The sequence below is a fragment of the Filicampus tigris genome, chromosome 9, assembly GCF_054856515.1.
Source record: "Filicampus tigris isolate MCC_2025a chromosome 9, RoL_Ftig_1.0, whole genome shotgun sequence".
NCBI lineage: Eukaryota > Metazoa > Chordata > Actinopteri > Syngnathiformes > Syngnathidae > Filicampus > Filicampus tigris.
In genome coordinates this window covers 9,383,179-9,397,436 of record NC_141225.1, presented here as the reverse complement: position 1 = coordinate 9,397,436, position 14,258 = coordinate 9,383,179, and the positions used below count along the sequence as shown (strand labels likewise).

The following is a 14,258-nucleotide window of genomic DNA, read 5'->3' as shown; positions in this document are numbered from 1 at the left end:
TGAGTGTCTCACAAACTTACAGGAAGACTTGAAGTAAAGACGAAAGCCTTTCCTAGCGTCTGTCTGCCAACCTTGTAGAGCGCCATCACTTTGGATCAGGGTGTGGAGACCAGGAAGTTCAAATGTCTGCAGTGTGGAAAGGCCTTCAAGTACAAACACCACCTCAAAGAGCACCTTCGCATCCACAGTGGTGAGACTAATAAGAGGGCGCAAGCTCGAGAGCACTCGCTACTGCAATTTTTTAAAATACATTTTCCCCGAAGAAATATATATACATCTGCGCCATCGTATAACTTACAAATATACTACTGTAAAGGTAATATTTGAACGTAGTATATTTAGCATTCTTGGTTGTGATGAAAGCACAAAAATGGTAGAACGTAAAAAAAGTAACATGGGGTAGTGAAGCTCATTTTTGTTGAGTACCACAATGAGATTCTCAACTGGATAATATAAAAAGGTATTAGAACCAACACACTGAAAATGAAAATAATTGTAAAATTACAAATATTACAAGACTACATTTGCAATATTGTGAGAAGGAAGTCTTATTTTTTGGAGAAAAAAAAGTTAATATCATTCAAAAGAAACGAATGCTGATATTATCATTATCATTATCATCCATCAGTCCATTTTCTCCAACAGTTGTCCTCAGTACAGGCGGGGGTGTGCCCGCGAGTGTAAGGCAAACGATGACACTTTGTCAGCCAGGCCTTCTGTCTCAAGTTGGTTGTTTTGCCTCAGATGCAATGGTTTCTTAAAAAACACATTAGAAGTAAAAGGTGGGGCCGGAGAGAGATGAGTTTACTAGTCAACTATTTTTTTAAACAAAATTTCATAATCTGAGATGCAGGTAAATTTCTAGATTTTTTATTTATGCTCATTCCAAATCTTCCCTTGTTTTTTCACACATCAGGTTTTGATAATAGTATATAATAAAACATAATAGTAATATGTAAAAGTGATACATTTTGTAATATGAATTAAGAGTTAGGTTCGGCAACAGGCGGAATTTTTTACTGAAACGTCATAGCTATAAATTGCAACATGGTCAAATCTGTATTGCGCAAGCTTTCATAGATCAAACTTAAAAGCAAAAAATGAAAATATCTCCTGATGTGCTTGAAAAAAGTGCCCCTCCCACCCCCACGCACAATTTTCCTCATGTACTACTGTCAGGTTTATCTTGACAGTTTCAACAAAAAAACATTGGTTTTTTTTAATTACACAAGCCACCGTTAATTTACCAATAGAGTTTTGAGAAAGTACTGCGATAGTTCATAGTGGGGCAAGAAAGTTCAAACCTAAAAGCGCTGTTTTTAATTACGTACTAATTTCCCGTCTGTGTGTGTCACCTCCAGGAGAAAAACCGTACGAGTGTGCTAACTGCAAGAAACGTTTCTCTCACTCGGGCTCCTACAGCTCCCACCTGAGCAGCAAAAAGTGCCTCGGCAGCGGCGGAACGCTCGGAGGCTCAGGAGGAACGAGCGCTGCGTTTAACGGACATAACCCAAACTCCTACCGGCACTCCTTTCCGGCATCTCCATCCGCTGGGCGGGAGAGGAATAGTAAGGGCTCACCTTTGGCGTTGCAAGTCAAAGACGGTAGCGGGCCTGCGGGCCAGGGACCTGACGATCCCTCCCAGCTTTCGGGGCGGGATTTCAGCTTCCGAACTTCAGAGCCGGCCTCCCTTTGCAACCCCTCGGCGGAGCTTTCCCTGAGAGCCAGCATCTTGAAAGGGACCACGCTGCTGCCTTACCTCCAGTCCGGCTCCAAGTTTGAGCAAATGCTGCAGGAGATGCTCCACCGGGAGGTGAGGAAGTACGAGGGCATCGACAGGAACGGAGGAGGTCCCGACAGGAAGATGTCGCCGGAGCGGGGGGCTGCGAGAGGGGAGTCAGTAGAGCGGGAGAGAGGAGTTGTCGGCGTTACGTGTCGCTGGTGCTCGCAGGTTTTCCCCAACGTGGTGGTTCTCCTGCAGCATGAGCGCTACCACTGTAAGATAAATCGAGAAGCCGTGGAAGTGCCTGAGGGTCTTCAAAACAAAGACCACCGCTCGCCGCCTTTATTCCTATCCAGGTCGGAGATCAGCAAAAGCAATGACGTAAGCAAGGGAGCCTGTGGAAATGAATCACCAGTGCAGAAGTGGCCCCCGGTACCTCAGCAGCATCTGGTGGCGCTGCATTCCCCTCACAGCAACTTGGACTCTTCCGGCCAGGAGAAGGCCAGCCCCGGCCACGCCTCGGAGTTGTTGCCCCCCCACACCGGAAGAAGACTCCCATCCTTGGGTTCTCCCGTTGGCCTGGACCTCAGCAGCCAGCCCGCGGAACTCTCCTCACCTCAGAACCACTCTCAGAACGAGCCGCTGGACCTTTCCGTGCGCAAGCCCGCGGCGGAGCACAGAAACGTCAACGGCAGAAGGGAGAGGACAGAAGACAGGGGCAAACATCTGAGTCGGCGGAGTCCCAACCAATTTTCCGACCAATCGTTGCATCCTCACCCAATCTACAGAGCACATGGAGCTCCTGTGTTTCCCGGCTCCTTATACAACGGATTCCCCTTCTTCAGCCAGTCTGCTTTGGGGTTCGCGGGGCATGACGGCATCGCGCCCCTTCCTTTCAGCCCGCCACCGATCAGCCCCGGATTTCTCTCGCCCTTGGCTTACATGGTGGAAACCGAGTCGGAGGCGGCGTTGAAGAAGCTCCAGCAGGAGAGACAAGTGCTCATGGTAAGCACGGTTTCTCGCGAGGTTTGAGCCATCCGTTTTGCGCCTGGAACCCAACGCAAGGTTTTAACCCCCTTATTGACCCGATTTGCTTTCACGAACAATTTTCCAAATCGGGACTCGTGTTGTGTGACAATCCACGATTAAAGATTTGGCGTCAGAGAATCCCTATAATGCCAAAATGAAAAGTCTATCATGTTTGATTTTCGGGGGAATATATTACGTGCATTCTGACGTATTACTTAATTAACATTAAGAACCTATCGGCCAATAGGATTGCGTCTTGCAACAGCACCCAGCGTCTGCTGTTCGTCGTTGTCAAGATGATTGTTGTTGTTGTTGTCACTATGGTAAACGGTTATATCCGGTAGCGGTGACACATTTTCCAGTCCCAACTTGATTTGACAAGATTAGCCCGTCGTCATAAAAGACGGGATACGGCGATATTACCCCATGTTTCATAATTCTATGTTACTTTACGTTACATTAAACTGTATCTCAATGACTGTTGAAGATATGAAACTTATATTTCCTGAAAGCTACTGATCTTAGGTTTTTCTAGCAACGTTTGAATACATTGATGTAAATATGCGAGCCCTTGATTACACGGCATACATCAAAACGGTATTCCATTTCTTGCTAAACGCGAACAAACAAATCAGGATCGGTGGTTGTCAAGGCCTCAGTTATCCGAGTCATCAGATCATCCATTCTTATCAAACTAAGACACAAAATGCCTTCTCCTTCCAGTGAACGACATTATCAGTAAATAGCAGTGAAATCAGTGCAGACCGCGTCTTACGCAAAAAGTTAAAAACATTGATTGTGACGTAACAATGGCCTGACGGGACCACCGCAGCGGAAAACTTGGAACATTTCACCTTTTCAAACCAAATCGGTTTTACCATGCTCTCTTTGCCAGTTCCTAAGATATGAGTTTTTGTAAAGTGACATAGACTTATGAAACACCTTGTATGTCATGTAGTTGTTGCCATTCCGGCAGGATTTTACAGCAGCGGTCTGACCAAATTCACCAAATTCAAATTCATCTGGTAGTGTGAGCCAGGCACAAATCAGGTTTTTACTGGCTGGTGTGTGAGGTACCGATGCAGGTCGGCGGCGTTGAAAATGAACCTGTGTAACTTTCCGGTCTCCGATGTAGCATCAGAGGTGTAACGGATGGGGTGGCGAGAACGTTAGCACCCAACACTCTGTATCCAAGCCCCTTCCACTCAGTAGCCTTCTTTTTCCCAGTTCGCAGAGCTGCACCGGTTTTGGAAGTTGAGCTGTGGATTTGCCGGCTTCTGATGTACAATCAGAGGCTTAACCGAGGGAATCGGGTGAAATCGAATGACACTGGCAATGGCTGCCTACACCCCTTTGAAATCAATAGTCACTTTCGCAATTGTGTTGACTACCGTGTTCGCATAGGTTAGAGCGGGGCTGCCTAACCCTTTTTGGCTCAAGATCTACTTTTCAAGCAGCCAACCTCTCGCGATGGGCCAGTTCCTGTGTCAACATCACAAACTAACACTGAGAAACAAAGGTAGAGAAGAATTTTTTTGTAGTGTGCAAATGCAGCAACATCCCTATCATAGCTAGCTTGCGTGTACCATTTTAAAATGCCGCTCCAGAGAGTCCCTTTCTTTCATCGCAAGAATGGAACCCTCTCATAAACACGAAGACCCCATTGCGCCATTGGTGCAAAAAACGAATGCGTGAAACCGCAACGGCTGTGTGAACATACACTGGTCCAATTGTGTCTAAAAGGGCACAAGTTACAACAAATAAATGCCGGCTCCTTGTTACGTCTCGGATATGCCATTTTAGCAAGGGAGGCAATGCAAAGAGTAGGATACGCAGTAACCCCCAGCGCGTCCTAAGTCTGCCCCGAGACCTCCTCCAGGGAGGCGTTTGGAGTATGGAGGAGTTGCATTCTCCCGTAAGTAATTAAAGACCTGAAAAGATCTTCCTGTGGTCTTGCAGGGGGAGGTGTTAAACCGCGGAGCTCTAGACTACCTCTCGATGATGGATGAAGGCCTGGAGGGGGACGGCGGACCAGGACGCAAGAGGCTGAAGAAGACGGACGAGGGTCTGTACGCTTGCGACATCTGTGAAAAGACTTTCCAGAAAAGCAGCTCCCTGCTCAGACACAAATATGAACACACAGGTGGGTAAACAAACGAAAGATGATTTCCCCCCCCCCTTTGCACCCAGGAAATACGGAAACCAATGCGTGTTGTTGTCCGTTTTAGGCAAGCGTCCTTACGAATGCAAAGTGTGCAACAAGGCTTTCAAGCACAAACACCACCTGATCGAGCACAGCCGCCTCCACTCGGGGGAGAAACCCTACCAATGTGACAAGTGCGGCAAGCGCTTCTCGCACTCGGGCTCGTACTCGCAACATATGAACCACCGCTACGCCTACTGCAGCAAGGACCAGGACCCCGACCAAGACCACGACGACTTGCCCCGAGAGCCCGCCGCCCTGTCCGCGGAGGACACGCAGACGCCGCAGTCCTTCCTCAGCGATGCCAGTCTGGACGGAGCCTCAGAGGCCCCCAAAGAGGATGAAGAAGACCGGGAAGGAAGAGCTGAGGAAGAGCCGGCAAGGCGAGAAACGCGGGAGGACGGGAGTTGCACTGGAGGAAACCACTTGGATGGGACGGAGATGTGGGAGTCCCACAGGCAGGTCCAGAATGGAGACTTGGATAAATGTGAACTGAGCCTGGATATAACAGATCTACCCCGGATACAAACTTGAGAGAGTCCTAAAAGCCAAAGCATTGTAAACGGTTCATATCTTTGATAGAGGTTTCATTAATATGCCAAAGAAACACACGGCTACACCATGGAAGCCGTTCAAGCCAAACATGTGACCAACAAAATATTTTATCAAGCATCTTAGATTTTTATGTGTAGTCTTTTTTTAATTGTATGCTAAAGCTAATTAAGGCAGGTGAGATTCCAGTGCTAGCAGCTCTAGCCACAAAAACGTACATTCTTTCGCGTTTGGAATCCATCTGTCCAATTTCTGTAGCGCTTGTCCATCCAAGTCGCAGGTGAGCTGGAACCTGCCCCAACTGACTTTTGGCGAGAGAAGTGGGAGCCACTCAATCACAGGGCACATCCATTCATATACAGTGGACCCCTGTTAAATGTTTTAATCAGAGATGAAAGTCTTTTTTTTTGTGCGGATTCTGAATCTACCCTCGTTTTTTTCTTCATCACATCAGGTTTTTGTAATAATAATACAATATGTAATATATTTTGTAATATTTATGAATTCATGTTTAGGTACAGCAAGAGGTGGATTTGTTTTTCTCTTAAATGTCATAGCTAGAAATTACAACATGATAAAGTCCGTATTGCGCAAGGTTTTAAAGGTCAAACTTCAAAATAAAGAAATACCTCAAAACCCTGAGGTGCTAGAAAAGTTAAAAAAAATAAAGACATGTTTTGATTCAGCGACAAAAATACATTAATGAATACAAAGCGAATTAAAATGTGTTGTTTACCAGAGTATATTAATGCATTGCCCAAAAAGAATTATCATTTTATATATATATATATATATATATATATATATATATACGTATATACATACATATATAAACTGTATATATATATATATATACATACATACAGTCTATATATATTATATACATAACGTATATATATATATATATATATACACACACACTGTATGTATATTATATATAAATACACACACTGTATGTATATTATATATATATATATATATATATATATATATATATATATACATATATACATACATACACATTCACACATACACATATACTGTATATAAACATGTACACATACATATGTATATTATATAACCCCCCAAAATCTGCAATAAACTCTGCTGTACCTGGAAATAAATACAAAAAAAAAAATCTGCAAATAGGTGAATCCAGGGTGCCGAAACGCGAGTATACGGGGGTCCACTGTACCGTAAATTGTCATCAGGGTCGCAGGTGACACCCTGAACTGGTTGCCAGTCAAGCACAGTACACATCCATCCATCTATGTTGTATAGTTTGTGATATCATAGATGTTTAACTGTATAACTGGATCTTATCCCAGCTGACCTTTGGCAAGAGAATTGGGGTTCACCCTGGACTGGATGCCAACTAATCGCAGGGCACATATTGACAAACAAGCATTCATACTCAGATTCCTCCGTTGCATTTTGCGACAAGAAAATTGAATTGACGGCTAACAGTTCACAATTGACATTTAATGTAAAAGTCAACCATTTTGATTGTACTGAGTCATGCGTGGCACCTTTTTTCACTTCCTTTTTTGCTTCAGACGGAAGTCACGTGACACCACACAAGACCATCTTGTCTCCAGCAACAAGGTTGTTATGCAACTGACTGACTGACAGTCCTTTAAATGCCTTCACACACATGGTGCACACTTATGTTTCAGTATTTTTGTAATGCTTTTTATGTGAATTTTTTTATTATTATATATTTGCATGTTTGTGCATATTTGTAATAAATTGTACATATACTTTACCACCACAATGCTGTTCTCTGTCTGAGAAGTGGGGTCCACCCTGGATTGCTTGCCAGTCAATGGCAACCAAAGCTAACATCCTGTTTTTTTCGGACGCGGGTGGAACCCAGAAACAGAACCTATCGACTGCAACGCAAATGCGTTAACCAATAGGCCACCCTGTTGCCCTTAGAAGAAAAAAAAAAATCGATTAAATCTGACTAAATTGGACAAAAATATCTTTTTATTAAGAGGGTAACAAACAGGTCCATGTGATTTCCACAACACACTTCAAAATGGATCAAAGAAGTCGAAGTGAACATTAATTAAAGAGCTACTCGTGGACAAACACTAAAAGCTTTGAAACATACAGTATGTACATGTATACTGTACACCTCATCCCGGGCATAAAACTGGAAGGTCCATCCGAACAAGTATACAGGAAGGAGAAGCTCACAAGGTCCACGCTTGCACACACACAATTCATATCCACAAAAGGGAATACGGCGGCCGTGTTGGCACTTGGAGCTAACGCCGTTGTCTGGATTGTCGCGCGGTCGGACGCCGGTCGACCGAGCAGCGCCCTCCCTCCCCCCGTTGGTGGGCTGCTGTTGCTCTAAACTAAGGGTGGCCAAAAGTTGGCTTGTTTGATTCTTGAAAGGCCAAAAGTTTCATTATTAAATATATTTAAAATAGTGAAGTCTATTTTTTGTATTACTTGTAATAAATTAACTTACAATTAATACATTCAAAATTGTTTATTTTACAAATGTTGTATTTTATGATTCACAACAAAACAATTGATGAAATGAAGAGGACTACATATATTTCAAATAGTCTAATAAAACAATTGACTCATTGCCTGTTATTTATAATTAATTTCATTATATTAGCTTCATTTATGGAAGTTATCAACAATTGGGTTACAATGTTATTAAAATGGCGAATAGTTTCACTTTATTTTAGCATACAGTGACTGTTAACGTGTAGTATGTGTACCACTAGTGGTGGGCAGGCTCCCTCTAGTGGTAAGAGAAAGAATCACTGAATGAAATCAGGTTCTAACTGCATAAAGTTACAGTGCCTTTAAGGTTTTTTTCGCCCCCAGTACAATAAATTTGTTCAATAGTTTTTCTTTTTTTACAGTTCTTCTTTTATGTTTAATACATTCACATTTAATCTTTGAAAACGTTGTTCTGTAACATGTATTTAGGTACATTTTTTAAATGTACAAAACATTTTAATTGAATTCAAGCAGTTATATTAATTTTCTTATATTTAAGTGCCGTGTTAATATTTAAACTGTACACAATGTTAGAATGGCTTACAATTAAAAAAAAAAAAAAAAAGAACTACTATGCTACTGTATACTAATGTTGGTCGTTTTGGTGATACAGGTATTTTTGGAGGTGGTGCTCAGTGGAAAATGTTTGCGAATCGCTGTGATACTGTGTCTGACTTGACTTATAAATAATATAATAACATCTTCCCTAAAAGATTTTACAAGCCTGGAATGAATGAATCCCCATTACATTAGTTCCAATGGGAAAAAAATGTTTGAATTTAAATTAAATTCGACCAACTTAGCAGAACACTCTACTTTGGAGGTTCCGCTGTCTCTACGGGTGAGCCACATTGGACACACGGAGATGTCGGGCGCATGCCTTTCACAGTGGGACGGTTCTGTCCTGGCTTCGTTTCGTGGCATCAAGACAGCAACAAGAAGGTGGTCTAGGGCTGTGTGGGTGGGGGCCTGGGGACGATTTATCACTGGCTTGGCTTCAGTCAAGGACAATATCAAGGGAGAAGTGACAGCTGGGCTCCACATCTGCAGTCAAAAGGCAAAAAAGTATGGCAGCTAAAAACGGCCTTGTCCGACTATATAACGCATTTAACTTTTATATGGTGGCCACATGTCTCGCCCGCGTTATCTTTGTGAACATGGAGAGGGGGGAAAAAAAAAAAAAAAAAAACTCCATTGGTACGCTGTCCGCTTGGGAGGATCACGAGGAGGCGGCTCTCCCGCCGAAGACGTGCTCGTATTCGTTGAGGATGAGCTCCACCGCCTGGTTCTGGAACACCATGTTCACCGCCATGTTGCCGTTGTCGCACTCGGGCCGCAGCAGCGTGGGCCCGAAGACAATGCCGATGTTCTGCGTCGTCATACGGTTGGCGTCTGAGCGCTCCAAAACGCTGCATTGACACACGCGCAAAAGAATTGGGATTGAATAAAATGACATCAGTTTGTTGAATCATTCATGAGTGAATTTATAGTCGTTTAAAAAAACTGTAAAAACATTGGCAGTGACTTTTGTTGTAATTTTTCATTCCTATATTTAATATAGTCAAATATGAACAAAATAGCTTTTTTTTTTTTTTTTAATGATTTCCCACTAAAATCCGGTTACGTGCTGTTTCCATAATTACCTTTAGGGTTCAAACAGATGAATTAAATCTAAAAATAGTAAAATATGGACAAAATAGTATTCCAGTATTTGTATGATTTCTTATAAAATCCACTCAATTGGAATGCAATTGCAACACGCCTTTTTAAAAGTCAGATGCAAACTCATTGAACAAAAATCAAATAGGAACAGAGTAGCACAGACGTTTTTTTTTTTAATGATTCCCCCCGAAATTCTACTGACATGTTGTTTTGAGTATAATAAATTGTCAAATAATAACAAAATAGAAATTCACTTCTGCTTGATTTCCTGCTAAAATCAACCACAGTCAATGCATGTGTCATTGACATGACTCAATCACCTAAAATTTGGAAATTACTTACAAAATGTTGCTTCACTTTTTTATGATTTTCTACAAAATTTGAGTGCCATGTTACTGACTTCTAAAACCTTTATTGACTAAAAATAGAAATTTTAGCATTCTACAAGCCATAATGTTTAAACTGCCTAAAAATAGTCAAATGCATACTTCCTACAAATAGTGGTACATGAACAAATAAATGTTCCGCTTTCTGTACTATTTCCAACGAAATTCACAGAATTTGAGTCCCATGTTCATGCTATCAGCTATTACAAAAGAGATTGTTGAAAAATAGTAAAACTACTGCTCTACTTTTTATGATTTTGTATTTATTTCTGCATTTCACTTTTTGTAACATTTCGCACTAAAGTTTCATTTTGTTGCTATAAACTACGACCTTTTTACTAGGCAGATGATAGTCGTCTAAAAACAGTCAAATATGCACAAAACTGTTCTACTTTTTGTATGATTTCAAATTTGAGTGTCATATTCACAGCGCCTTTATAAGACAAAATTCCTTTTAAAAAAAATGTTGAATGGGAAGAAAACAGTGCTCCACTTTTTGTATGAATTTGTACGACATTCTTGGTGATGTGCTGCCTTTGTGTGGCTGACGCATCAAAGGGCACGCAGACACACACACCCACACACACAAAAAGAGTGCTTCACTTTTTTTGCACTATTTCCAACTCAAGCCCAAGTGCCATTTTCATGTTCTACGCTTTTTCCAAGCCAAATGTCAGAAATTGTCTAAAAATAGTCAAATGTGAACAAAATAGAGTTCCACTTTTTGTTTGAACTCTGCCTAAATTTGACCGGATTCGAGTGCTGTTTGTGTGCCTTTCACCATCGAGATGTCAAAATTGTCTATGTAAAGTCAAATATGAGCAAAACAGTGTCATAATTTGGCATAATTTCCTACTAAACACTGGTGACGTGTTGCTTTTGAGTGGCGCGTTCATATAAGTGCCATTTTACAACCCAGATGTCCACACATATGTGTCTAAATCCGTCTGCTTCCACCTATGTGAATGTTCGTGCTGGAGTGCGTGTGTAGGGGGGACTCGGGAATGAGTTGAAGCCACCGCATGAGGCATTCTTCTAAAAATGCCGTTCCCACCGAGCCGCAGGAGCGGCCAGCGATTGCTCAAAACTTCCACATGAAACAGAGAGGGGAGGGATGAAGGGACGCAGAGGAGGCGAGGCGAGGAGGAGGAGGAGGAGGAGGGGGAGCGAGGGAGCAGCGGTGGTGGCGGCGGCGGCGGCTGTGCGCCTTCCAGCAGACGAACCGCAAGGCTCCCATGGGACCTTCCCTCTCAAGGAGTGGAGGGGGAATGCCAGGATAGGCCGGCGGGAGGCTGATAAAAAGCACGGAGCCCACCCACTCATCGCACGCCCCGATAGATAGGAGTGCTGACAAACACACACACACACACACACACACACAGATGTAATGTACTGATAAAAAAATAAATGTGATCCTGACACAATCCTACTGGGTGCCGGAGCCAGACGCACACATTTGCACGCACGCACGCACGCAACAACAGCAGGAGAATTGCGCCCTCTTGTGGCCACATTGCAGTCAAAGTCATGAAGGTGACCCAGTTTTTATAGCGATTGTCCTCATCGCCAGCTGATTTTTGGCGAGAGAAGCGGGGTCCAATGAGGACTGGTATTGAGTCAATCACATGGCACATATTGACAAACAAGCATTCACACTCCCATTTGCACGTACTGACAGAGGAAGCGTGTACTGTATACTCCTGTATGTCACAAACTAATTATCTGCACTTAACTCAAAATTCTACTAATTTCTCCAAAGATTTTTTTTTCCTATTCAGTTAACATTTGATTTTTTTAATCTATCAAGTTGTGTGTGTGGGGATGTGTGTGTAGGCTATTTATTTAGTTGTATTTACGTACATTCCTTTTAATAATGAATTTACAGTTATTTGGTTTATAAGATAATCTGGTTGTTGTTGTTTTTGATGTTTTAATCAATGATATAATGGTCATCATCATTATTTATTTTACCAATTTAAAAAACATTTCATACATTTTAGCCTCATTCAGTTTTTATTCTTCAAATATTGTCAATATCATTACACATTTGTATTACGTAATCCATGTTTAGCTTGTTATAAAAAGTTTTATTTATTGATATTTTACCTCATTTATTTATCTAATCACATATCAATTACTCCAGTCCAAAAGGCTCCCAGTAAGCTGTACAATAGATTTTCAAAAGTCACACTACTGGTGTATAACTCACTGAATGGATTGGGTCGTCAATACATTTAGGAAATGCTAATTGACAATCAACAAAGCAGAGCTCTGAGGTCTGCAGACTCGGGTCAATTAGTGGAGCCCAGATTTCAAAGCAAACATGGTGGAGCAGCATTTAGCGGTTATGCTGCCCATAAACGGAATAAGTTGCCAACAGAAATGAAGTCGGCCCCAAGTGTAAATGCTTTTCAATCCAGTTTAAAAACTATGCCTTTTATACCTAGATCTTTTCAAGCATTTGTGAAAGCAATCTTTTTCCAAAATCTTTTCCTTGGGCTGTAGGCTTTCAGTAATTTTAGTTAAGATACTTATTTCTTACTTTGATTTGCTTTGAAATGTCTTAAATTCTTAGTTGTTTTTTTTTCTTTTTTTTTTTTAAATTGTGAAGCACATTGAGTTAGTTACCTTGCGCTACACGAAGCTGCCTTACCTTGCCTCAATGTTGTATTATTTGTACATTTGTAGCAATTCATTTACATAGGACCAAAATATTGTGCAGTTGCTGTAGGCATTACAAGCAAAGGTAATGTTGTCTGTCTTTTAAAAAAATAAACAAATAAAAATAAATAAAAGAGCAAAAACATCCAAATGAAACAAGCCGAGTTCGTTTCCACTGCCTTCCCCAGTTTGAACACAATCTTTGTTTGTTACCGTTTGAGGTGGCGGCAGATAAACTGCAGCGTGTCGTGGTTGGGCTGAGGCATGCTGCGCACCACGCTCTTCAGACGCTCCACTTTGTCCGCGTAGTCCGCCACCTCTGCAACGACAACACCACCACCATGATCCATTGAGAAGTCATTTCTGTTCTTTTTCATTTTAAAGCTAAGTCAAGTCAAACGTTTTTTTATTTACAATAATATGTTCTTTGCGGCGCCACGAGTTTAAACACGGAATTCTGATGATTTATTGTGTTTGTGGAATATGAATTAAGCAGTAAAATCCACCCGTTTTTATCCATCACAAGGGGTGGCCATTTTGTCACTTCTGTGGACTGAAAATGACATTCCCGAGCCGTGACGGTTGTTACCTGTGATGTCATTTTTTGTTGACAGCAAAACGGCCGCCCCCTGAGATGGATTAAAACGGTCAGATTTTTCTGGTTAATTCATATTCCACAAACGCAATATTAATCTGAATGCCGTGTTTGGACTAGTGTGGCTGCATACATATTATTGTCAAGAACATTTTTGACGTGACTTCCCCTTTAACGCTGTTTTACTAGTTATTATTGGATCGCAATTGTAGTGACACTAAATTTAGAATTGGATTTTTGCAGACTAGTTTCATTGACTCGAAATTGTCCATAAGTGTTAATGTGACTTGTTTTCCCATATCAGGGATGGGCAATTTACGTAAATGTTGGAGGGGGCCACAATTTTTTTAAATTTTTTTTTTAATCAAATCGACTGGGGGGGGGCTCCCTCATGGGACCACGTACTTCCTAACCAGATGTATGACAAAAAAATGCAATTTTAGCTATGGACAAAATATGTGCATACATTCTCTTAAAATACAGCATTTTATTTTTCATAACACATTTCTTAATTCATGTATAAAAGATCCACTATCCTAACCCAACAACAAAAGGTTTGAAGCGGGAATCAAATCACTCAAAAATGCAAATATTATTTAAGGTTCCATGATTGTCCTGCATATCATTCCAAATCAGCAAAAAACAATTATCAGGCCTACTCATTTTAGTTTAGGGCAGTATAAGACCCGATGCAAACACAACTAGGCAATGTCTGCCATCTAGCGGTGAATGGTGATATTACAATTTAGGACTACAGTTGATGCATATTTGCAGTGTATCACAAACCAATTCACTTATTCCCGTGTTTTTTTTCCACCATGTTTTGTGCGTATATTCTGTTTTTGTTCCCTGGGATTAATATAAGTTCAAACACAGCTCCTTTAGCGGAAACGCACTTGTAGACTAAAAAGATGATTG

At 41.5% G+C, this 14,258-nt stretch overlaps 2 protein-coding genes across 3 annotated transcripts in view; one reads left to right on the top strand and one right to left on the bottom strand.

The window, feature by feature from the left end:
• Positions 1 to 6,261, top strand: part of LOC147141846 (zinc finger E-box-binding homeobox protein zag-1) — a 49,255-nt gene extending 42,994 nt beyond the window's left edge. Inside the window, exons 5-8 of the mRNA XM_086039567.1 lie at positions 79 to 190; positions 1,362 to 2,728; positions 4,712 to 4,895; positions 4,981 to 6,261. Coding sequence (XP_085895693.1) covers positions 79 to 190; positions 1,362 to 2,728; positions 4,712 to 4,895; positions 4,981 to 5,489 — 2,172 coding nt within the window. The 3' untranslated portion in view covers positions 5,490 to 6,261. The remainder of the gene's footprint in view (positions 1 to 78; positions 191 to 1,361; positions 2,729 to 4,711; positions 4,896 to 4,980) is intronic.
• A 1,213-nt stretch (positions 6,262 to 7,474) lies between these two features.
• arhgap9 (Rho GTPase activating protein 9) overlaps positions 7,475 to 14,258 on the bottom strand; it is a 41,981-nt gene continuing 35,197 nt past the window's right edge. For both annotated transcript variants that reach the window (XM_086039563.1, XM_086039564.1), the window contains exons 20-21: positions 12,959 to 13,064; positions 7,475 to 9,445 (exon numbers count right to left, since the gene is read on the bottom strand). In XM_086039563.1, the coding sequence (XP_085895689.1) occupies positions 9,256 to 9,445; positions 12,959 to 13,064 (296 nt within the window). In that variant the 3' untranslated portion in view covers positions 7,475 to 9,255. The remainder of the gene's footprint in view (positions 9,446 to 12,958; positions 13,065 to 14,258) is intronic.